Here is a 24720-nt window from a genome sequence, read left to right on the forward strand (position 1 = left end):
TAGCCGTAGTAATAGTCTGCTCGCATATGTTGTTCTAGCGCCTCTCATCTTCGAACATGTTCAACTGCCATGGTGGCTATTTAACGCACAACTGATGCTTGCATCAAACACAACCGCAGGGCAGCTGGGAAGGCATGCCGGTGACTGAGATCATGTACCCGCTCCCGCCACCATCCAGGAATTGCCCGGAGGTTGACGGCCTGCCGCAGCTCGAACAAGAGCAGTAGGCACGAGAGACCATCAGTGCCGCCGCTTAGTGGAACTTTGTTGTGCACCGAGAGGGGGCGATGGGAGCGTTTCAGGCCTTCTACAAGCCGCAGTGTCTTGCTCTCGTTGTGGAGGTCCTCCCGAAAACCCCTTTCCTCCAATCACTAACATCCCAAGATGCCTAGTGTTATTTGGTCCTACCAACTGGGAAACTACTCATGCGGCCCATGGCTCAAAATCTGCTGCGGTGACTGTGTGAAACTGTTCGGTTAGCCGAGCGTTGCGTCACATGCGGTATTACAATTAACTGCTGAGTGCTGCTTGAGGTATTGTCGTGATACATGGGGAAAAGGCGGGGCACGAGTAGTAGCGGATCGCAGAGGTCATATCTGGTCCGAACACAGCGAAATATTTCCTGTGGCGCAGCGTCAGAAAAGTTCCTTTCATCTTACTATGAAAGCTTTTAGGCTGGCTGATCAGCTTTACGCGGCAAGTCTTCAGACCCCGCAGTTGTTGTCCCACAGTCAACTTAAAACAAAAAAAAAACGTACAGTGACACAAAACGAAAGGCGGTATGTAGTCATATTTTAACCCGGCGGAAAATTAAGTTTACTTTATGGGGTAGCGTCGAGCATACTGCTCGAAAACGGCTTTAAACCGTATTGCTTTGTTACCCATGCAAGGTGCGCTGATTGTTGTCAAAGCATCAAGTGCCGGCTTTGTCATTTCTTTTTAAGGTCACAAAAAGAAGTTTTTGCACAAGCAGTTAGTACACGCCGTGGTCTTGTGTACTGTGATGTTGTAAATAAGCTTCGCCTCGAAGCTGTGAGGTATATATGTTGGTCCACGCATACGTCCCAGGTGTACCCATCGCATGTCGCGCCCTTAGGGTTAACAGTCTCAGGGAAAAAGTTGACGACTCTGCTTTCCAGTGCAGGTCATCGGCGTTAAAAGCTGGAACACGGTGGACCAATTGTTTACCCTTTTTCAGCGTGATCTGCGCGCTTCTTTAAGCCCCCGCGCTTTGTGCGTTGTTGTTTGTGAACAGTGCTGTAAATGGTCCCGCGTTCGCAATGCCCATGACTCCTTAAGGTTGATTCACATGATGCGAGAACCCTAGCATGAATTCATCGCCTCACGCAATTGCACTTAAATGAGCGGACAGATCGGCAAGTTGCAATTCAGCGGACTGTCCACTGCTTTTACACAAGAGAAAAGAACAGCTCGAGACAGCTTGGATGAACCCTCGACAGCCGAGCTGCTAGCTAAAAGGAGAAGCTCCGTCAATCACTGTACAAGAGCGTGGCATGTCCTGACACCCCTCTGACCTACGAATACCCCTGCGTGTTCAAGAAATGTTTATTCCTATCCTGAACCATTTGTGCCGAAGACGAAGTAGAACGCAGTGTCTAAAGGCGACTTTTTTTTTCCTTCGAGATGCTATTTTTTCACCGAAAGGAAAATCTCTGCCCTTTCGACAACATCCACCTTTAAGGCAAATCGGTTATCAGGAGCCGGTTACATCAGGCTACGCGATGCGCACTTCGCGCTCCACATTGGCAATTTCTTCATCGTGTGAATCCACTTTGTTCGTAATTAACAGCGGGGGCAGACTCAATAAAAAAAGGAGAGGACAAGATACGGGTAACGCTTATGCTGTCCCCTTTCCATCTAGTTATTCATTGTTCCTCACGATGCTGTCTGCTCACTACAACTATTTCACACTCACGCCTCCCCGACTGCTGTCACTGAAGCCAGCAGCTGGCTTCTGCCACGCTAGCTTGCTTAAGTGAAAAAGAAAAACAACGATAGACTCAGAAACTAACTCTGTGCGCCTTGGAGACGAAGATCTGAGATCGCCATGTTTACTCTACCGTAATCCGCGGCCCTACAATTCCATCTACTCATACGCACAGCTAACACCCGCAACCTCGCCATTTCAGCTGCACTGGTCTAAAGACACCCCAAGTTTCTGAACGAGCTCCCTCACAATTGCACCCACTCAAAGGCACATCTAAGCAATTACAACTCTCCACCAGATGCACCTTATTAAAGAACCTCCGCATTTGCAACTCCACCTGCTGACCGGCAAAGCTGTGACCACGTGACCGCAAATAGCATTACTGACAGCGTTAACTTTCCCGCACTCATGTACTTTATGGCTTAGGGCCACGTGCGCAACATTTTCCTATGGCAGCAGGTAAACGCGGGAGTTTTCGCTTGGACATAGCACGACCGTTATTTTTCCGCAAGTTACTCGCCTAGCTGTCGCATTGTCACATAGGTCGAGGGTCAAAATCGTTGGTTACCGGTTGTACAGTCTGTTACGACTGATATGTGGACATCAGGGAAAAGGTTGAATGGGATGTGAGTAGGAGAGCCTCTTCCACCGTTGAGTGTCTCACAGGGTTCTACTTTGTTTCAGCATAAACGAATAAAAGCGCTTCCGCCCCTTTCCTCTTCTTTCCGCTATCCTCTGTGTGAGAGCTCGGATCTCTGCCGGCAGGTATTGTAAGTAACTGATGCAACAGTTGTTCGACTGGCACGATTTGTTAGTGTTGTTACTTTCTTTCTTCAAAAACATCGCGAAAAAAGTATATGACTGGAGCAACGACGAATGGAACGCCAGGGCAAGAGCTTAAAATGTCTATAAATTTGATAGCACGTATTGTTTTTGCTTTAACGCCTTTCTTTGCTCGGTTACAACAGACCACCCGACTAGTGTTGTGCCGGGTCTGGGAAGTATAACTGGACATTGAAATACAGGCAAATGTATGTGGAAACAATAAATGTTGAAACGTTATCCTGACTGTTGTCGTTAATGCAACATCATGTGATTTCCCTTCATGCATCTGTCATAAATGTCGCAAAGTCGCTGTTACGTCATCACAGCCTACCAACTGAGGCAGGTGGAAGTGAAATTAATTCAAATAAATTCAATGCAATTGCCATCTGTCCACCATGGCACTTCATATCATGGTGCTGCATGCAATGCGTTAGTCACAAAAGTCGCCGATCGGTCTAGATGGCGATGACGTCAAATTTTCGCTTAGATTCCAGCGAATGAACGTGCTCCTTGTAAAACGTGGACTGTGCAATTAGCCTTAAGGTATCCCTGGTGTGTAATATATTTCAAATGAGAAAGAAACAGGTGACAGAGAGTCCACAAATTAAAGAGAGATTATCTGAAAAACGCTGTATGCTATGGCTTACTGTTGCAAATAGTAAAGTGGACTAAAACATTAGGAGTGCTCCAGCCCTTGTATACAAAATTCATTTGCGTCTTTAGCTAGTTAATTACAGCACCCCTAGTTTGTGACATCTGTATGATAAGGTCAAAAAAGGCAGAACTGAATTATTTACAAATCCAACGTAGTTACAGAATGCCAATTAAAAAACGTTATGGTGTAGTCCAGCAACAATGCTAACACAGAGGCAATGGTTGATCATCTTCCCAAACGTAGGCGCTGCTTAAAAGACATCAGGAATACAAAATGACATGCCACACAAGCACACAACTGTCCTAATTGTCATTACACATAAGTAGTACTGGCTGCAATAAATATTTTGTTGCGGCAGATGGTCTTGAGCTCTGTAGCGACCAACTATGTGTTCTCTGCTGGATATTATTTCAGCCAAGCTCATTTTGGCTTCAATCAACCAGACCGCGGACCCGTGCGATGACTTTTACGAATACGTGTGCAAGTGATGGATTGATGCGCATCCGATTCGGGAAGATTTCAACAAATTCGGCAACACTAAAATACTAGTACAAGAGATTAGGAAGAATCTTAAAGCTGGGTGCTCGCAGGGAGCCTTGCTCTTAAAATAGTTTCTTCGTGGTTTGCCTGCTGAAGCTGCACAATGGTCCACACAGCAAAGGAACACCTAATTGGTAACCTCGTACACCTGCAATCCTGGACACTACTCTTTTTTTCAATAGCTGTCAGCCTTTAATGTCGTATTTGCCACTTCTATCTAGTAAACTTGAATCAGTGTTGGCGTTACAGCGGCTTCAATGAAAATGAAGTGCGTGCGTGCGTGCGTGCGTGCGTGCGTGTGTGTGTGTGTGTGTGTGTGTGTGTGTGTGTGTGTGTGTGTGTGTGTGTGTGTGTGTGTGTGTGTGTGTGTGTGTGTGTGTGTGTGTGTGTGTGTGTGTGTGTGCGTGCGTGTGTGTGTGTGTGTGTGTGTGTGTGTGGCGCATGTTGGATTGTGGCATTGATTTTGTTTCATTTGTTTTTGTATTGTGCACCCTTCCCATAAAGGTTTTGCTTCTGCCTGTCAATTTATTCATGTAAATGTTGTAACTTTCTCAAAGAAGCCTGTAATGTATTATTAATATAGTGCTGATATATATTCTAAGCAGTGTCTAGACATGGGACTTCCTCAGAGTCGCTCAGCGTCGTGTTTTTTTTTTTTTTACGTTACAGATGAGAACTCGAGATGATGGAAAGAAGTGGAGAATATTTTTAATTGACTGCCATTTTTCCTCGACACTTCAAAGTGTTCTCATCCACATATTTCTTTTACATAAAAAGGGTGGAATATCAGTGTTTCTCAACTGAATTTACTGATGTCGAAACCGATGGTTCTCTACTTCTGTAGCGTAATCGAGAGTAGTGGTCTTCTGTAATCAAGGTTTTTTTTTTCCATCGGGAGCAGGTTTGCTCGAAGGAATAAAAACCACGACGTGGGCTTACAGCTTGACAGAAAAACTGGGCATCGCTTATCGCGCCTGCAAAAGTTCGAGTACGTATATGTTTATAAAACATTTCCGCTTCGTCGATTTTCTATTGCAAATAACTGTTAAAGGCGCTCTGAAAGACTTTCCGAGGAGAACACATCAACTCGTTTAATCATTGAACTTGGTTTTGTCATGAACATTGCGCCAAATAATGCACTTCTACACGCACCACAGAACCCACAATCACGCGCGAAAGTTGGCGAGCTCTTTCCGGCGACTTTCCGGAGCACACCGCCTGCGTATACCAGTTCAGAGATGGCTATTGGTTATTTCGATAACACATGAGGCAGCTGCCATGGCTACGGCCAATAAGCGGCGTAGCTCCGGCGAGTCAGGAAGCTCCGCCCCCGGCGTTGAGGCCGGTGTAGAAGCGGCGGCCTTTCAGCGTGCAAAAAACGACGAAAAGAGAGGGAAAATCACAAAAAGGATGAAATTCAATTTTTGACTAAAGATAACTCAGCGGCTAGCAAATGCCTTGAAAACTTTATTCTTGGATGATATACGTCAAGCGGCGTCCTTTAACATCTCAGGCATGCCGCAACTTTGCAGAGTGCTCCGTTCAAGGTCTATTTAATATGAACAGCGATTACAAGAATCTGCTCCGCACAAACTATATGTTTGCTTTCCACTATTTTGAATGCTAGGCACCAGAGAAAAAAGTTTCGAAACAAATTTTCTGAGTATATTCGTGAAGCAGCGTTCTTTAACATAACTGACATCCTGCGACTTCACGGGGCCTCTTTCGGAGCCCCTTGAAAGGGGGAAGCGGCAGCTATAGCCATTTTACTTATTTATGCGCCAAGTTTAACCAACATATACGTAATTTCTGGGCGGAATTTAGAACTTCATTTGATTTTAAACTGGCTGGTAGAGTGGGTCAGTAATTAAAAATAAAACTATTGTTGAATAAAATTTCCTTTCAATAAAATTAAGAAGAAAACGCACGAGCTTTTTATGTTAGCTGTTCACAAGAATTTTCCCTGCGCAATAAAACCATTACTAATTTCTTTACAGCGCCAGCCCTCATGGTAGTAAAGGTTAAAACTCTACGTGAAAAAGATTGTTACAAAAATAAGAAATGAACATTTGACGTGCAAATAGGAAAATTGAGGGCTTTAGCGCACCTTTAAATGCAAGATTTCACGCCGAAGAGCACTGTCATTCGTTGCTAAATGTCAAAGGAATGAATGATAACGATAGCAGAAAAGGTGAAAACTGAGAACATCAAGCTGAAAGTTCATTTCCTCGTTTATTTGTTTTTCCCCTCGTAGGCATTTGCTTTTGGTCAAGTGAATGCTTTTTTTGCAACCGACTGAAGATCTGACTTTCTGGTATCTCTTTATGATCGTGCTAAGACAGTGGTGCTCCGTTGTAGAAAACCCGCGGAATTCATAATGCGCGGGAACCGTCAGAAGCGCGACTCTCAATGCTACCTCTCAACCGTGAGGTGACAAGAAGTAGCTCCCAACCATGAAGACCCATGAGGATGAAGCAGGAAATGAGAAGATACAAATGCATATTGCCTCCCTAGTCCAGAAACAAACGCTTTCAAGACGTTGTTCACAAGTGTATATAAGAAACATTTGAAAAATATGAGACGCCGACAAGTGAAAAAAGGTTCGTTCTTGACGTTTTGGCTTTCACACGGAAGTCTTGTTCACAATGAATTCATCACCAAACACGGGGCGTTTAAATATGGTTGAATAATCGGCGCAAGGAGCCTGCGTATATCGGGTTTATATTTCCTTCGTTCCGGTTGAACGTGTGTGATGTGGTTTGTATGATTAGGGATTCCAAATGTAGCCGTGATGCTGCTGCTTTTTCCGTTGCGACGATCCTTGCCTTGTCGCAGTCAATTTTGTGGCCATTCACGACGGCGTGCTCCGCTAAGGCGTTGTTGCGAATGTTTTCGTTCTTTACGTCCCGAGCGTGCTGCTGTAATCGCTTCCGGTAGTTTCCTGTTTCCCTGATATACACACCGTTGCAACCTGCGCCGAGGATTTTTTTGGCAGTGTGTCTTCCACCTTAACAAGCTGATGGCGCATCTTTCTGGCCGGGACATGTGCCACCTGCGCGTCATACTCCCGTAGGACACGGGCTAGGCATTCACTAGTTCCCGGGATATACGGCACAGAAGCCCGTTTCTTTTTTGTTTTGTTTTTTAACAACATCTTGTACTCGGTGTTTTTTTAAAGCACGTAATAAAAGAAACTAGAATTTCTCGTGACATTACTCACCAGTGCGCACGCAAAGCGCTCGTGTCGTCTCATGTTTCTTCCTCTTGTCCTGTGTTTCGCGCTGCTTAAAGATGAATACATTCCAACTCGCCCAGTTTTCTGTTCTCGGCAACAAGAGGCTTTGATTCGCCTTCGTGCTCCCTGAAATATCATCGGCATTTCCAGTTTCAGTGAGAGCGCACCAACAGAAGTCGTTATTCAGGTCAAAATGACGTCAGAGTTTGGTTTCAATATGGTAATTATTTCTGACGAAGTTAATTTCAGTGCTTGAGTCTCAACGCGCTTGTATAGTGAAACCTAGCATGAACAAAAAAAAAACACACTGCGTTTTCTTTTCGTCGCTTGTATGTCACCTGCCAGCACCATTCGAGAGTGCTCCATCTCTCAAGTTCTGCTCAAGCGGCTTGTTCTCGTCGCCAGCGCCGCACCAACCCACTGCTGTTCAAATTTTAGAAGTACATGACTTCAATTACGTCCTTTATGTTTAGATTAAACAGAGAAGGGCATAGGCAGGTCAACGTAATATGAGTGAATATAAGCAAGAAAAAAAGGGCTAAATGAGCCAAACAAAAAGTAAAATGTCAAAGAGCTAAGCATACAAGACCGGTAGAGATGTGCGGTAGTGCAAACGTAGCCTGAAAGACATACAGAAAATAACCTGCTCTATAAACACAAATAACAACATTTCGTTTTCGAATAAACACCTTATTTTCAAACCTTACGCAGTCCGTGCGATATTTCTTATTACTTATTACTTTACCTTATTACTTTACCTTATTACCTTATGTCTTTTTAATTCCACCGGCTTGCATTGCCAGCCTGTATAAAACAGATGTTATTGTAATCGGTCTCGTGGAGTTTTTGCACATCTTATCTTTTTTTCCCTTTAAAATCATGTTTATTTTGCTCTGTCTCCAGCTGTGCGGAATTTGCTTATTTGTTATGACTGTCTCCAATGCTTTTAACAACGTTTCCTTGTTTTTTAGCCCAAGTTGATTAATCAGCTTGATTGGAATTTCATCTATTCCTGCGGGTGTGCATTGAGGGATATTTCCAGTTAAGACTGGCCAGTTCTAAGTTGCTTTCTACTGTGCTGTCCTGCGTTGCTCTCTCAACTGGAGAGATTACCCTATTCTCGCTCCTAAATGACTCAGCTATAATTGATGTAATGTTCCCACCGTGGCACACATCACTGCAGAAAGGCGAATAGCCTGTTTTCTTGCTTGTCCTATAATACAAACTGTACATAGTTTGTTAGCAGGTGCGAATTATCTACGACGCTCGAATACACAAAGCATTTTACTTTGAACACTACGAACGAAAGCATGTTGATTATTTCTTCTTTTGCCCTATTATAGCGACTGGATCATGTCACCTGCAGTCAAGGAAGTTTTTGAATTGCCAGAAAATCTTTATTACAGTTCTAGTCATCAGTTGATTTTTGCTTTAGTCCCATTGAATTTAGAGGAAGCAGAGGGCCCGATCATTCCAAGGGCGTTTGCGAGAGAAAGTTTGTAATCATATGCAGAGCTTCGGCGGGCTTGTCCATTGGAGCTTTGTGACCAGCGCCCTAGAACAACAAAATAAGGATTCAATAAAATAAGTGAGCCAAGCATTCTTACTTCCTTAGCATCACGAAGACTCATTAGACATTTACAAAAGAAAATATCAACTCTTCCACTTCCATGGCACGAATTCTTTAAAGACTTGAAAACACTCGGCCCCATCCTGAAGCTATCTTGTATGACACATTGGTTACCAGTCAGTTATTGCAACTAAAATATTGCTGCTAGTAAAAGAAGGGAATCCCCTGGTAAGTTTAAAAAGACTAGGCGAGCTCAGGTTGTTAATTTGCATGCTCCCAAGTTCATAAAGCGACATTTTCACAACTTGATTCACAGTCAGTCGGGCGCCATTATTGTTATAAAACAGCGTTGCGTGTGTGTATTTTTTACGCCCTTGTCCTTGAAGCAGTGTTTTGTCCATGCAGTGAGAATATTCGTAAGTCGTGGGTTTGGACCCCACCTGCGGCATGTAATTGCTTTTTTCTGCTTTCTAATCAGTTATCATTGAAATAATTATCCTAGTAATCTCCCATTGATGAACGCCACAAATTTAAGAAAAAAACATGCTCTATGCTCCTTCGTTTCAGTGACTGTTGGCGTCCTTCATTTATTAAGCTACTACGTTTCCTTGCAAAGCGGCACAGCAGCGTTGAACCTAAATGCCGTATCTAAAAAAGCCGCTTGATTGGCACTGAGGGCTTACTAGCTCTTTTACAGTGTGCCAAGCCTGAGAATAATGTCGCAAAGAAAGCAAGCTTGCAGCCGTCAAGCGCGATTTTTCTCCTGTATCATGCGTTATTTATTACAAAAAGGATCACCAGTTATATGCAAGTTCGCTTTACTGATCCTATAAAAAATGTTTCCTGCCACTTGAAGGCCATTATTGTCCTAGCAAGCCATACGCTCCGAAAAATGTATGACTGAAGAAGTACAGACATCAGTCGCAGTCTGCATGTTCAAGTTAAATTCGAGTATAGAGAGCAGATCAGCAGAAACAGACATGTCATGCATGTACAGCCCTAGAAAACGGCAAATCTTCGTTGTGGCCGTGATTCGGGATGCTGAATTCTCAAATACTTAGCGCCTGAGCTCAGAGCGCTGCTGTAGCGGAAGACAGGGTTCCGGATTCTTAACCTTAACTTGACAAAAGGGAGCGCAGTTTGACTTCCTTGAAATAAGACTGAAGTGAGCGGCAAGGTAGTTTACTACACCTATGGATGACCCTCGTGCCAAATGTCAAAAACCTGATTGTCTTTTATCATAACGAATGAGCAGTGGATGGCATAACTACGTGATTGAGGGCCAAAGTTACGCTCCTATGGGCATTAATATAAGCTGCAAGTCGCGAAATATATGGGGAGATTTAGGCGTAAAGGAGCCACAAATTTCTGAACGTTGCACTGAAAGCCAAATTTTTTAACGGTGGCATCGTTTAAAAAAGAAAGGAAAGGTTTGCACATTGCGATTGCTTGATCATAATCATCATCGTCATCATCACCATCAGCCTGACTACACGCACTGCAGGGCAAAGGCCTCTCCCATGTCTCTCCAATTAACCCTGTCCTTTGTCAGCTGCGCCCTCCCTATGCCTGCAAACTTCCTAATCTAATCCGCCTGCCTAACCTTCTGCCACCCCCTGCTAGGATCCCTTCTCTTGGAATCCAATCCGTTGCCCTTAAGAACCAGCGGTTATCTTGCCTTCGCGTTACGTGCCCTGCCCAAGTCCATTTCTTCCTCTTGATTTCGACTAGGATGTCGTTAACCCGCGTTTGTTCTCTCACCCCCTCTGCCCGCTTCCGGTCCCTTAACGTTACATTTATCATTTTTCTTTCCATGGCTCGTTGCGTTGTCCTTAACTTAATCTGAGCCTTTTTCGTTAGCATCCACGTTTAAAGAATTAAGTTAGGCTAGTTGGTGCTTTTGATCCACAGACTGCGACATATTACTAGTGCTGAGTTGAAGTCTAGCGTCCGTCTTGTGTGTTTCTGCTCTCTGTCCTTTGTGTGTATTTAAACGCTAGTAACATGTCGCAGACTGTGGATCATCCACGTTTCTACCCGTAGGTGAGTACCGGTAAGATACAGCTGTTGTATACTTTTCTCTTGTGGGATATTGGTAAACTGGTATTCATGATCTGAGAGAACCTTCTATATGCGCTCCACCTCATTATTATCCTTCTAGTTCGATGTGACGGGACATTTTTTTTGTTTTTGACAGTTTAATTTCCTTTTGGAATAAAATTAGTCTGGTTACAGCCAAATCTGACTACTCCGAAATGAGTTTTGAATGCGAGGAATTCTTCGAGACTTCAAGCTAAGAACTGCATTTTCAGCGGCCGGCAAAAGGAAGGGCTCCTGACTAATCGGCTTATCGCCACCTGCTCCGTCCTGCACCGCTGAAACTGTGCACAGTACAACAAAATGATGTCTTTGACATCACGTGAATGCGGCCTATAGTGTGTTTCATTCTAGCGATATCTAACTGTATCACGCGTTTCTGTGGGACAAATCAGAAGTTCGCTGATATGGTATGCTTGTTACTAAGAAAAAGGAAAAAAACAAGTTACCAAGACGGTGGCGAATGTAACATTCTTCGTGAACGTCTGGACAAATCCAGAGATGACAGGAATCGCAGTGCCGGTATGCCACATCTTGTATACAGATGTGGGCTGTTAAATAAGAAAAGAAGAATGAGCTGCACAAGCATGCGCAACATTGAAATTCTATTTCATTGAATCCTTCTATTTCATTGAAATTCTATTTCATTGAATCGTCAAGGACGTTACCTTCCATATGCGAACATACCTCGGCGGCGTAATAAGACGGCAGTTTTATTTTTTCAATTTTTTTATGGACATGTGAGGGCCCGATTTATGTAGGACCGTGGTTTTAAAAAAACAAATTCACCTAACCTTGAGCATTATTTGGGTTACATATTTTGTAAAACTGTCTGCAACACAGCCCTTTTTGTGATGTGGCAGAGGAGATGAAAGTGTCTATTAAATAAATAAAATAAATGAAAAGAATTCTATAAGCCCTCATTTTACAAGAGCCATCCGTCGTGGGCACTTAAAGAGGCTGTAAGCGGTGTCTGTAGGCTAATGCAATCGTTTGATCACGTCCTGGACATGCTGCATACCAGTCAGATACACTACGGACTTCTGGTAACTAGAATGTAATCTAACTACTTGCTCTTAGCAATAGTTCCTCGGTCTAAGTTATTCGTACAAGGTCATTCATCAATTCGGTGCGCTGTCCTCGGAGCCTACGATATTTTAGGTGATTTATGTTAACCTGCGTGTTTAAAATCCCATCGTCGTGTAGTTAGCACAGCTCATGTATCTATAATTAGGAGTTAGTATGGCTCTTCCTTGAGAGAGAAGGCAAGAGTAGAGAGACGAGAGATAGTTTATCGAGTATAGGTCACACTGAAAGTGCTGCCGTTTTATTTATTTTTGTCTTCCTTTCCCGTACCAATATTTAGGATACTGTGTCATGTCATAGTTTAAGGAGACACTGACGATAAATCAGAGTTGGCCTGCGTCAGTAGATTACAGCGTTCTAATGGCAAAGCATGCTACTTGCACTCAAAATGAAACTCATTTAAGCAAGGAAAGGTAGAAAAATTGACATACAGATGTCGCTGCCGTCGGTTTTCCAAATCAAACTGTGGTGGAGTTAAGACAATTTTGTTAAGTGCGGATCCATGAGGTTAGGCTACACCGCCATTCTCCTCTGAAGGGCAATCACGGAGTCCTTTTAATGTCACGAATTTGAATCCAACGGCAAGAAAAAAAACAACGTTGCATTTCTAAACCCAATTTTGCACACACATCTTTTTTTACCTCAAAAACATCGCATTGCATACGGACAGCCAAGCAATCAATTTCTACTGAGAAAAAAAACTGAATGGCGTTGTCACCAGAGTCCGTATGACCATCACTTGGCGCCTAGAAGCTGTAAGCCTCGCCGCTAAAACGACGGTAAGAGTTCCAACGAAGTCCGTCTGTTTCCCCCGTTTAGTAAATTACCGTCACTCCCAGGCTGCGAACGAACCAGCCGTTGCTGAGAAAAGGACAGGCCATGTCCACGTCGCCGTTGTAGATGAGCGCCCTCAAGCGATCAGAGTCGATCAACTCTCGTACCACTTCCCGCACGGTCTCGTACTGCTGGGTGTAGTTCAACGTGTCGCTGTAAGGACAGAAGAAACGATGGAATGACTTAGACGCAGTCAGGCATATATTCGATAGCAAAACGAATTTTTATATCCGGCATACTTGTGGGGGAAAAACGCGACTTCAAACAGGACAAAGACGAGAGCTGCACAGGGCGAGCGGTAACTGCACAGGATACCGAGAAGTGCACAGGATACCGCTCGTCCTGTGCAGTTGTCGCCTTCGTTCTGTTTGAAGTCGCGTTGTTTACCCCTACAAGTATGTCGGACCAACTGGCCCAAAACCTACCGTTGTTGAATTTTAAAGCCGGATACAAATTAAAAAAAAACAGCAGTTGGTAACAATGATTCATGGACCACCGTATGCTGCATTACTCCACTAGATAATTACAGCAGTAAATGCTATCACCTTTAATTATCTGAACTATATCAAACAAGTTAGAAGCACCAAAATTTTAGCGCTAGTAATTTTTAATTGTGATTAGCTTGCGATTTTTGTGGCAACATTACTAACAACAGGCTACATTCTTCTCGCAGAGTATTTGTGTGTGGCTGTCCTGAATGTAGGCGGAGCTTCACTACTGACTTAAGTTGCATCTGGCCATAGACATATTTGTATTAGCCTGTCTTATCCCTATGAATCAAGAACTGTTTTCCGGTACCTAAAAAATGCCTAAAATTTCATATTTTTAAACAGCATATTTCATGACTGCACAGAGCAGAAGAAATTTTTGTCGGGAGAAATACATATCCACATATACACTGTTTTACGGCACTCTACACTGCACTAAGGCGCTAAATTTTGCTTTACTTAGGGCACTGCTGCTGTAAGAAGCCGTTACGTAGAAATTAGCTCGTCTTGGGACTTTTAAGCGCTCATAAAATCAAGCAATCTAACACCTCCAGCCATTGACGGCCCATTACGGCCCCCATATGAACACCAAACAAATCATGCGCACATATACTGACATTCTTACCAATGGGGTTATGCTGGATTGCGCGCACCAAATTCAACAAATGAATATGAACAAAACGCACTCGCTATTACTTCCTAATTAAATGATTTGGTTTAAATTATGACAGGACATCCCTAGCACAATATGCAACTCTGATCAAGCTGACGTCTCGTCTATAATATCAAGAGGGTTCTTTTCATGGGCTTTGTATGATGCGGAACAGGAATCTTCAAGGCACGCCGCGCAAAGCTATAGTTGCGCCTTGGTGATGTAATCAGTGACGCAGTGTAAAGAGAATAATTGGCAAACGCTTCACACCACGGCCACAATGACTTTACTGCAAAGTGAAATCATTTGCCACCTAGCAAATGGCAGCATAGCTCAAATTTGAAACTCTTCGCGCCAAGATAAACAATGCCATCACAGCAGAAGCATCAATCATATATCGTCTGTATTGGTTGTTACACGGTCAAATGCCCCTCAGTAAACTTTCTTGGAAGTAACTGCAAAAAAAATGAATATTTTATACATGGACTTACGTGCACGGCACCCACCGCAGCGGAGATTCCTCGACATGCAGAGCCTCGATGACGTCACGTCGATTGTAGTAAAGCAGCAGGTGATCCTGATTGTAGCAGTTGGGGCTAGCGCTGTTAGTTTTCTCCATCTGGTCAGTCGAGAAGTCAATGCGGCACTTTAGGCAGAGTTCTTGAATTTAGGAGATGTTCATTGTACGTCCCATTGCACCTAGTGTCCTCAGAGAATTACGTTAAGAGTGCGCAATTTCTTCTTCTATAGAGACCTCTTTTACAAACCCAAGAAATTGTTTCTTATCGTCTCCGGTTGGCTTGATACACATATACAAGGCTCCTAACGTGGCTTATGGCAGCATAAAACGATATTAATAAGCATATGGCTTCTCAGCAGCAAGGCGGATATACGATCACCTTTAAATGAAAACCAAACTGAGTAAGTGAAACATTTTCACTTAGGCTTTTGCGCCATAGAGGTGGATATAAGATGTTCTATTATGCGTACTCTATTTAAAGAAATCTTCTAGTTTTGCGTCTCCTGTTTCAATTATCATGTTCACGTTTCATCTGACGCTGACAGTGCATATTTCACGAACCTTCAATTATTTTACTGCCAACCGTGACGAAAATTGGCATTAGTCTATTTTGCAAGTCTAAATTTATCATTCTTTCACAACATTCATCTTAAGTATAAAAGATCTTCATGCATAAAACAGCTTTAAAACATTCATCTTAAGTATAAAAGATCTTCATGCATAAAACAGCTTTAGCGATCCCCGGTCGGTGCGTGTTTGCCTAATACGTACGCTTCAGAACGGATTGCTAGAAGTGGTCAAGCTTGGTAAGCTACAGTGTTCTCTCCTGCTGCTGCTGTTTTTTTTCTTAACGTTTATTCAACCCAACAATACAGAGATTTTGCCTGGCCCGAATTTCTCCATACACTGTGTCTATTCGTTAAGCCCCTATGCGTACATGACAAACCAACGCGAAGTAAATTAAGCAGTCTACGAATGTCTAACCCTTTTCGTGAACTCGCCATGGCTCAATGTTCACATTTTCTTCTTCCGTCGATAGTCAACGTCATTTTGCCATAAGACTCATTTCCGCTTTTTGTCCTATCAGCTTGCGTTGCTACTGACATCAGACATGATCAACTGAATCAAAAGTGCCGTGGCGCTTGTTCAGCTGCCAAGCACTTAGCGAATATGGCTGCCAGAAGGCGGAGTGTACGCGGCAGTGCTGCAAATCCTGACCAACACTCGTCGGTTCTGAAAGGTCGGATAAGGTTGGAAAAACGCCTTTTTACAGGTAGTGACTTGATTGGCAAGCACCAAAGCTCAAAATCATCGAGCTTGGCTCGCATTTGGAGCTCACTTGCTTGCAGGTGGAGGTCAATACGATAAGTCTGTCTCGTATTCAGTGCACGTAGCAGCACGAGAACAGAGCAAGAAAGACACGAAGACGATTATAGGTTTGTGTCGCGCAGACGAGCTTACCTTACTGATGCTGAGTATAATAACTACGATAACGACAACGATGATTTTGTTTAAAGCTTGGAGCCCTAACAAGGGTTCTGAGGGGGGCACAATATTTGATGGGGAGGAGTGTTACGATGCTCGGCCCTCTCCCTTTCTGTGGTTTACGAAGAAATGCACGGTCATTACCAAAAGCAAAAGGTAATGCGACTGCTGCGGGTGCGTTCGCAAAAGCTTCAAGCCTCATCGCGATTAGGTTTGAAGAGCGCTTTTTTCTCTGCACACTGTGTCTGCTACCTCAGAGACTATTACCACAACGACAGATTCTGCGCGGCACAGCACTGCGTCTCCAATTCCGCTGAATATGAGGCGTGAAATGAAAGCGTGGTTCACCGAGGTCGGAAGTCTCAGTATCTTCCTCAGGAGCTCCTTGCTTGCGTACTGAGAGGTGACCTCCGGATGGCGCGACGACAACGATGTAGGCAGGCCTTCTACTGTACCACATGGGACGTACAGATTGTACAGATTCAGTCCCCTGTTCAAATAGATGTCGTAGGCAATGCTGACCTGCAGGCAGGAGTAAGGAACAGGGGGTGAGATTGAGCTGTGCGCCTAAAAAAGCGCTATGGAATAAGCTTGGTAAGTCCGTCCACACCTTCGCAAGGCTGACGCAACGCCACCCAGTTATTAGCTTCCAATTAAGAAGTCCTGCATACCACAATGTCAATCAGGTTTATTTCAGCCCGAGGTGAATTTACTGTGTGAATACCTGTGTTTGTAGTCTACAGTCTGAGTGGGACCGTTGTGTGACAGAAGTTTGAAACTTTCAAGGCCTGCGTTTACATTACCAACCTTAGCCTAGCAATTTCATGCTAAGGCAAACTACTCCACGAAAGCCTGAACGTGCTTCATTTGTCACAAATGCTTTCAGTGGGTATTTTGGAATATTTTAAGTTTTCTAATACCATTCTATAGATAGTTTTCACCTGACGTCACCGGCCCATCTTTTTGTACTGTGGCTATCTTCCATACTGTATCCGCGGGGGCCGGTTGGCGATAAGCGGATTGGCAGAACGCACACACTATTAAAGCACTCAATTGGGCTTCTTGGTTGTCATCACACAGGTTACTCGCGCATAAAAACATACACGGACACGGGCGTCCTGTGGCCTCTCTTTTCCTTGTCCGTTTTTATGCGCTAGTAACATGTGTGCATACGCTTTCGCCGCAATTTTCGGTCCCAAAGATAACGTTCGCTATTACGTCGGCGAAAACTATATATTTGATTTATCGATTGAACAACATAGCACATGCATAAACTTATTTGAAACAAACCGAATATACTCTCAAGTTTTTGAATACTTTTCGAATACGAAGTTCTAGTAAGACCTGCGTCGTAGTTTTCTTAGACGACCATTATAAAAACAAGGCCTACCCTGACGCCGCGCAGCATGCTTCCTCGATTGGTCGGCCCGGAATGGAGGGTTCAGCGCGGAAAAACGGTCAGTTTGAGTCAGAGCGTTCATAACGCGCATACGTACATGGTCTACAAGATTCGGCGACGCGGCAAGGCAGGTTCAGTAAACCCTGCTTCGATGCCCAATCTCGGAGGCCATTGCCCATATAAACCCCTCGCCCCTCTCATGTACTGAGATGTAGCACTACTTTTTTATCTTTCGTCATCTATAGCTGAATGCAACCTCCATGTGCGTACAACCGGACAGTGATAAACTTAATATACTGACATGTGTTGTGACCGCCTAGTGGAGACCAGTGTTGCATCGTCTTAGAGCTATATCTATAACCCGATAAATAATAGCACCACGCCGCAGCACCGCCCTAGTGATGTGATTCGCTGCCTCGCACAGTTGCTCGCTTTGTACAAATACTCACCCAAGTAGCGAGCATATTCAAACAAATTGCCGATTCGTATTCGATTTGATTCGGTCATTAAGTTATTCAAAAATCCAATTCGAATTTACCAACACTATTCGTATTCGATTCAGTGAGAATGCTAAACAATTCACATTCGGGTAAATTTTGAAAATGCAGTATTCGCACAAACCTAGTTTTAAATGTCACACTGAACAAAGCGACGTCGGAAGCCTCAGACTGCGGAACGACGTTTCGGCAATAGGGCGACTTAGTTGGCACAAATCATCTCGCTGAGAAGTCATCATCTCAAAACGTTGGTCTTTAAGCCTAAGCTTCACTGACTTGTCTTTGTTCAAGTTCCTCTACCGAGAACCACCTTCCTTGCTGTCTGCTACCACCATTTTAAGTAGTTATAGCGGAATTTTTTTACCTCCAATGCCCGTGTTCACTACGCATTAAAATATACCTAGAAGTGTTTCCCATGCAATAAGTCCATCGTTTTATATTTTGTATTTTGATATAAATGCAGTAGTCTTTATATTTAAGAGGGTATAAACAAACCGGTTCGGTGCAAGCAGGATCCGTGGTGGTCCATCCGAAGTCGCAAGTGTCCTTAGAGATGCTGTTATTGCAGCAGTTGCTTGTGATCTGGTCCCAAAGGCTGAAGAGAAAGAGGTTACAGGCATCTGACTTTAAAATTCGGTTTCATCTGGTCAAAAGCGATGAGAGTAAGCACGGCAATGGCAGTATTGTCCACACATGCTACTACCGTATCAGAATTTGCGATGTCCCGAGCAACTGGCTTGCGTTAGCCAGGAGAATCGTGACATGGAAGTCAGCTGCATAAGCAGGACGTCTTGAGTGATTTTCACCTTTATTATCCCCTCTGAGACACAGCTGCAAATTTAGTCAGTAAGTGTCGATCTTATGCGTGCCATAGTGAAATGAAGAACACGTTGCATTTAGCTTACTCGTCTCCAAAGAGTGCGTGGTAGTAACCGAAGAAGATGATGCCCTTGCCGTGCAGCTCGTAGTCCAGTGCGCCGTTTCCAATGGCAAAGCCCTTCGCAAACAAATACGCCAATGACAAGGGTTAAACACATATACAGTAGTCTAGGGTTCGACGAAAGTTCGTCTGGTCAGGCATGATGCTGACTAAGTTGAAGGTCACTGACTCTCAACAAGTTCAATAAAATTTAGTTGCGGCAGCTTCATTTTTATAATTTTTGCTAAGATCACCTATAATTATAATTCGGTTTTTCCCTTGGCAAGGTAATACACGCTTAGAATACACTGAAAAAAGCGGAATGCGACCATATCATATTAGTTTCAAAACACCGTTATATCCTGTCGTCTTTGCTCAGTGTCTTAGGTGCTCTGCTATACTAAGCTTGAGCTCACGAACTGCATTCCTGGCCGTGGCAGCCGCATATTGATGCAGGAGAAATGCGAACTCCGCCGCGTCCAAAAAAAGTCGCAACGCCTGCACGAAAGCCAAGTGGTTAAAATTTAAATATGCTACGCCTCGTTGCTTGGTAGCAGGTCTGGAAAGAAGACAGCCGTTTATATTATTACATGTGAAGACAAACAATTTCGGATTGTTTTATATGCACTGTATCTAGTATATCACTCATTGCATTCTGAGCAGTCTTTGTGAATGTAGCACTATTTTGACAGCCTCCCTGGCGCCCTTAGATGGATTCTTCACAAGCGGTTAACCTTGGTCCGTTGACTCACCCCCATGTATCCTAGCCGGGTAGTAAGAGTCGTATTGAATTATTCTAAATAAAAGTTACCAGTGCTGGAGGTTGTAGGACGTACATTACTCTGTACGCCATCTCCCCTTCTGCAGACTTCATGAGCTTTCTATTGCTCTCGCTTTGTTTGCACACTCCCTGCCCTGAGTGAGTGTCAATAGCTCGTCTGATTTTAGAAGTTATCAGACAGACATCTAAACGCTACCCTATCGATAACTTTTAATTATATGCAAACCTTTCCACCGAGAATGCGCAGGCACTAAATAAAGATGCTCTGACTGCTGCTAACACATAGATAGTTCGCAATGCAGCTGTCACAATGATTGCACCACCTGCACAGCAGCTCAGAAAGAAGTACGGCGACGCACAGCCAAATCTTAATGCAAAGGTTTATACTAATTTCTATGGGAACAGGGACGATGGCTAAACGGTTGGAATGCACTTGTAACGCGAGAGTGGCCTCAACAGGACTCCTATTGGCAAGCCATCGAAGCACCCAGATCTTTGGTCCCAAGTTAGTACCGGCGTAGATAAACAACGTGACCATTTTACATCTCTCTGTGGAGGCCACATGATTTATTTTCCTTTATTATGCACAAGGTCTAAATTTCATCTCCTCCTTGTAAAGCAACAATAGTGCTTGTAGGTTTGAATCATGGCTGACATGTTCATCTGCAGCAAGAATGATTTAGATAGCACTGACGAAGACGACCGTCTTACTTTGAGATTAACGCCTCGCGAGTCGTGCAGGAAGCGCCGCACAAGCAGAGGAATGTAGACACCAGCGTAGCTCTCGCCAGTAATGTAGAACTCATTCTCCTTGAATTCAGGGAACTTCTCGAAGAAGTCCAGCACAGCCAAGTAGTTGTCTTCAGTTGTCTTAGTGTCATTGGTTACGTAGACTCCAGTAGGGTCGTAAGAGTAACCGACGCCAGCCGGTGATTCAAGAAATATGACGTTTGCGACCTAGAATTAAAAAGATCAATGAGAAACAGTGCTAAAAAGTAGGTGATTTCAAGGGTGATTTCAAGGGAAGGGCATTCGACGTGTCTTTTGGAAACCCGCAGGAGTTAATATGCCGAACAAAATTTTAACGCGATCACTTACTACTTGCTCTGGGCCTTGAGCAATGTTGCCGAACACTGTACATGTACGAGCTACGAAAATTCGCCCCCTGCACACATCCGGTAACAAGCAGATTCTGTCCAAATATGTGCCTACGTACCCGATAACTCATTTATGTAAATTTTTGGAACATGCAATTTCCCAAGCATAATATAGTTTTCCACAAAAACAACATTTTCCTGAGTGGCCTCTAGCATGCAATTTCGTCGTGACGCCCGCACTATCCCACAATTAGCTGAACTCACACATGATATCTCTCTTCTTCGTGATAGCCGCCGCGGCAGCTCAGTGGTTGTGGCGCTCAGCTACTGACCCGAAAGATGCGGATTCGATCCCGGCCGCGGCGGCTGAATTTCGATAGGTGCAAAATTTTTGAGGCCCGTGTATTGTGCGATGTCAGTGCACGCTGAAGAACCCCAGGTGGTCGAAATTTCCGCAGCCCTTCACTGCGGCGTCCCTCATAGCCAGAGTCGCGTTAGGGTTTTAAACCTCCATAAATCATAAACCATCTTCCTCGTGAAAAGGTGGAGCAGGTTGGCTACATACTTTTCACAGACCAACGCAAGCTGAAAAAAATCTAAAAAGTTGAATCTATATTTTAAAAAAATACAGACTATCAATGTGATTGAGGGTTTCTCTTTCTCTATTTCGCACATGCCAACCGAGGCTTCAGACGGACATACTGATTTTTCTAACATGGCGGTTGTAATTCTAACGCCTTCAAAAAACCCAATTCTTGTTAACTGGATAACTAATTTTCTTTTTCAACGCTCTAAATATATTTCAACTCGGCAGACCACAGGTGACCCACACGTTTTCAGGCGATCCATAGTCTTACGTTCTGAGTCCACTACTTTTTTTCAGTGATCAGTTGTCTACCACAGTCGCGAGTAGGCTGACGATTCTGTGCTCTGTAATACAAGGAAATCACCACTCGATTGTGACTTTCTTAAAAAGCATTTCTCAAACATCTGTAAGTAGCGCGCTACATTTCATATGGACTTTAATTTCTTCAAACCTGTTTGCATATAATTCTTCGGGCACACATCAAATTCTTTGTTGACGTATTAATACAAAGAAGAGTACCTAAAAGCAGTTCTTGAATACAAATTGCTAGGCGTTACTTTCACGCAGGATACGTATGTCGTGGTCGAAACACGTTGATGCTATTTCTACCAGAGCTCTCGAATTGCTCGGATACTTGCTCTGCTCTTAGCGCGTTGCTCCACTAGATACCTGCCGTGGTGGCTCAGCAGTCTGGGCGCTGAGTACCCAAGGCGGAGTACCCAAGTTCGAACTCTTCCGCGGCGGCCGCATCTCGGTGGAGGCAGAACACAAAACAGCGGTGTGCTGTGCAATGTAAGTGCGCGTTAAATATTACTAGGTGGTTGAATTACTCCTGAGCCTTCCACTACGGCACCTTTTTCTCTTTCTTCTTCCACTACCATCTTTCTCCCTTCCCTTCTGGCACTTCTGAGGTTTCAGCCGGGAAGTGAGACATATACTGCACCATTTACTTTCCTTAAGAAACAATTTTTTTCAACATTCGATACCAAGTCACTTACACAGAAAACCCTGATCCGCCCCATCCTAGAATATGGCTGCGTCGTTTGGAACATCTACTGGCTTCTGAGTTTAAACAAATCCGAATCGGCAGAATATTAAAGGCTGTCCGTTTTATATACCATCAGATATCACAAACGTTTCGCCAACTTCTCATCTGTGATCTGCAGATCACTTCAATTCATTTATGTCCTTGTATTAAATATTGAAGTTTTTGCAGACATTAATTAGCTCTCCGTGATTTGGGTCACCTGTCAACTGTTTAAAATTATCCGAGGTGCCATCATTGTGCAGCGATTATGGTCCAGTGTTAGATAAGGTGAACTCTCGACGCGACTTGCCTGGTTCCAGCTGAATGGGTTTAAGGTCATGTTCACACCAAGTGGTCCCAGGGAAAACGGGCCCAATTCAGTGACAGCCGCCACAAGCGAACTACAACCGGGTCCTCCATTCAGCCAGAGCAACACAGGGTCGTCAGATGGCGATCGCTGGCTTTCCATAAACCTTTGCAATACAAACACATAAAAAGTGGCATCATATTCAACAGAAGTAACGCAGACTGTGTCCACAACTCTCAGCAAGGCTCGATGCACACTGCCGCTAACGAGCTCCGCTTTGCTCTGATTCCTCATGCGATGCATGGCGCTTAAGATAATAGACAACTGATGTCTTGCCAGGACTTAGCGGTTCGACGAAGTTTTCATACCGCACATCAAAATCAAGACGATATTTTTTATTGTCTTTGTTGCCTTGCTATTACATTGCACCGACGCTTACGACAGCGCAGTATATGACGTAAGAGTTACTTTTATTCATTTTTTACAGATGCTTCCAGCGCCCGAAGGCATTATTGTCTTCGCATAAGGTTAGGCTGAGTTTTTTCCATGGAACTGAGTGCGACTTGGTGTGCTTACTCTTTACGCAAGGAAAACCTGCAAGCTTAGCCCCTGACGCCGATTTAAAGCAGTATCCAAATACTGGCGTAACCTCTTAGAGAAATGACCACGCATATACCTGACGAAATCTCTGTAATACAATCGCGCCTCTTTTGAAGTCACTCAACCGCCGGGTAGAAAACGCGAGCCACTTAAGTCTTCGCTGATCCGGGGAACCTCCTCACACTTGATGGCTGTTGTATAAAGAGAGAGCAAGTTCTCAAAAAAGAAAGTCTCTCTCCCTTTCACTCTCTCTTTATCCCTTTTGGATTTTCGACCCTTTCGTTAGTCCCGACAACGTCGAAAATGCCGCTCCGCGCAAATTCGGAAGATGTTTCACCTTCTGTATATTTTTCTTTGCAATAATGTGCATTTATTTGATTTATTAACTGACTGACTGGTCGACTCATTGATTGGTTGATTAATTAAATAATTAATTATTTGATTGATTGACTGATTGATTGATTGAGTGATCGTACAGTTCGGGTGTGCCTGGTCTTCGCTTTAAGTGTGTAAACCAAAGCATTTTTGAAAAATTTCCATGCGCTCAAAATTCTGAGCAGCTACATGTGCATACCAGTAGTGCAGCTTCCGACCCTCGGCACCGCTCAGGAACCCGGAATAATGCCTGAAGTTGACCTCTTCGTACAGCCCTGGCAAGTCGGTCACCTCCCAATCGCTTGGATTGAAGCCAAGTGCTAGCAGTGGCACCACCCAGACGCCAAGGAGCACCTTGATCAGCATTGCTCAAGAAGTACGTTCTGTCAGCAGGAAGAAGCGAAAACTCGTCTAGAGCGCAAAAAGCATTACGATAAGAATAAAGCAAACAATTACCAAAGAAATCTTGCATTCTTTTCTTCCATTCGGCAAGTATTTGTTTTATACATGCCATCACACTGAGCGAAAACGGGCCTGAATATATGCCCTGTGCATGATAGCCGCTGCAATCAGCGCTAAGAACCCATATCCTTGACACCCACTCAAGGAAGGAGAAACTTTCTGCACTTCAGCAGTACTTGGAGTTGTTTCCGCAGGACCATGAGGATTCGTGTTTAGTCCACAAATTGAGCTGACTCTTCATCTTCAACACCACAACAACCAAGGTGAGGTCCGGCAAGGTAAAGGTCTGTCCGATTACCTCTGATTAGCGACAGCTATAAAATTCCAGCCAATTTTCTTAGCAGCAACGATAACCAAGCTCTTGTCCCGAAAGGTAAAGGCCTGTCCCGATGACCCCTGATTAGTGACAGCTATATGATTCCAGCAAACTTTCTGACCTCCTCACTTCATCCGGCTAACGGCCATATTCATTACGGTTCCTTGTCTTGGCACCACTTTCATACTCTAGAAAATACACATGTCAGCTCAATGCAGTGCGTGTCCAGGATATCTTCATTTAATAGTTTTTATGTTGTTGTTTTTTTTTTGCTGAGCCAAACTGAATAGCGTCGTTCGCTGGACTGCTACCTACTAGAAGCATGCTTATGGAATCCAAGGCTGAATGAAATACCGGTAAATTCTTCGGAAGGCTTAAGAGCACACCCTAAAGCCCCTCAAAGATGACGCAACAGTCAG

General features: G+C 43.9%; 2 protein-coding genes across 6 annotated transcripts in view; one reads left to right on the forward strand and one right to left on the reverse strand.

Annotated features, from left to right (window-relative positions):
* Nucleotides 1-3009, forward strand: part of Tbh (Tyramine beta hydroxylase) — a 39202-nt gene extending 36193 nt beyond the window's left edge. For both annotated transcript variants that reach the window (XM_077644557.1, XM_077644556.1), the window contains one exon: nucleotides 120-3009. In XM_077644557.1, the coding sequence (XP_077500683.1) occupies nucleotides 120-227 (108 nt within the window). In that variant the 3' untranslated portion in view covers nucleotides 228-3009. The remainder of the gene's footprint in view (nucleotides 1-119) is intronic.
* A 2093-nt stretch (nucleotides 3010-5102) lies between these two features.
* Nucleotides 5103-24720, reverse strand: part of LOC144111304 (lysosomal protective protein-like) — a 268952-nt gene continuing 249334 nt past the window's right edge. Inside the window, exons 3-12 of one of the 4 annotated variants that reach the window (XM_077644558.1) lie at nucleotides 23723-23906; nucleotides 20243-20488; nucleotides 18737-18828; nucleotides 18327-18426; nucleotides 16284-16457; nucleotides 14422-14549; nucleotides 12784-12943; nucleotides 11320-11421; nucleotides 7189-7329; nucleotides 5103-5329 (exon numbers count right to left, since the gene is read on the reverse strand). In XM_077644558.1, coding sequence (XP_077500684.1) covers nucleotides 5201-5329; nucleotides 7189-7329; nucleotides 11320-11421; nucleotides 12784-12943; nucleotides 14422-14549; nucleotides 16284-16457; nucleotides 18327-18426; nucleotides 18737-18828; nucleotides 20243-20488; nucleotides 23723-23906 — 1456 coding nt within the window. In that variant the 3' untranslated portion in view covers nucleotides 5103-5200. Of the gene's footprint in view, nucleotides 5330-7188; nucleotides 7330-8574; nucleotides 8759-11319; nucleotides 11422-12783; nucleotides 12944-14421; nucleotides 14550-16283; nucleotides 16458-18326; nucleotides 18427-18736; nucleotides 18829-20242; nucleotides 20489-22551; nucleotides 22715-23722; nucleotides 23907-24720 lie in introns of those variants that run through there. The other 3 variants (XM_077644562.1, XM_077644561.1, XM_077644559.1) reach the window with 3 other exon arrangements.

Source organism: Amblyomma americanum, chromosome 11, assembly GCF_052857255.1.
Source record: "Amblyomma americanum isolate KBUSLIRL-KWMA chromosome 11, ASM5285725v1, whole genome shotgun sequence".
NCBI lineage: Eukaryota > Metazoa > Arthropoda > Arachnida > Ixodida > Ixodidae > Amblyomma > Amblyomma americanum.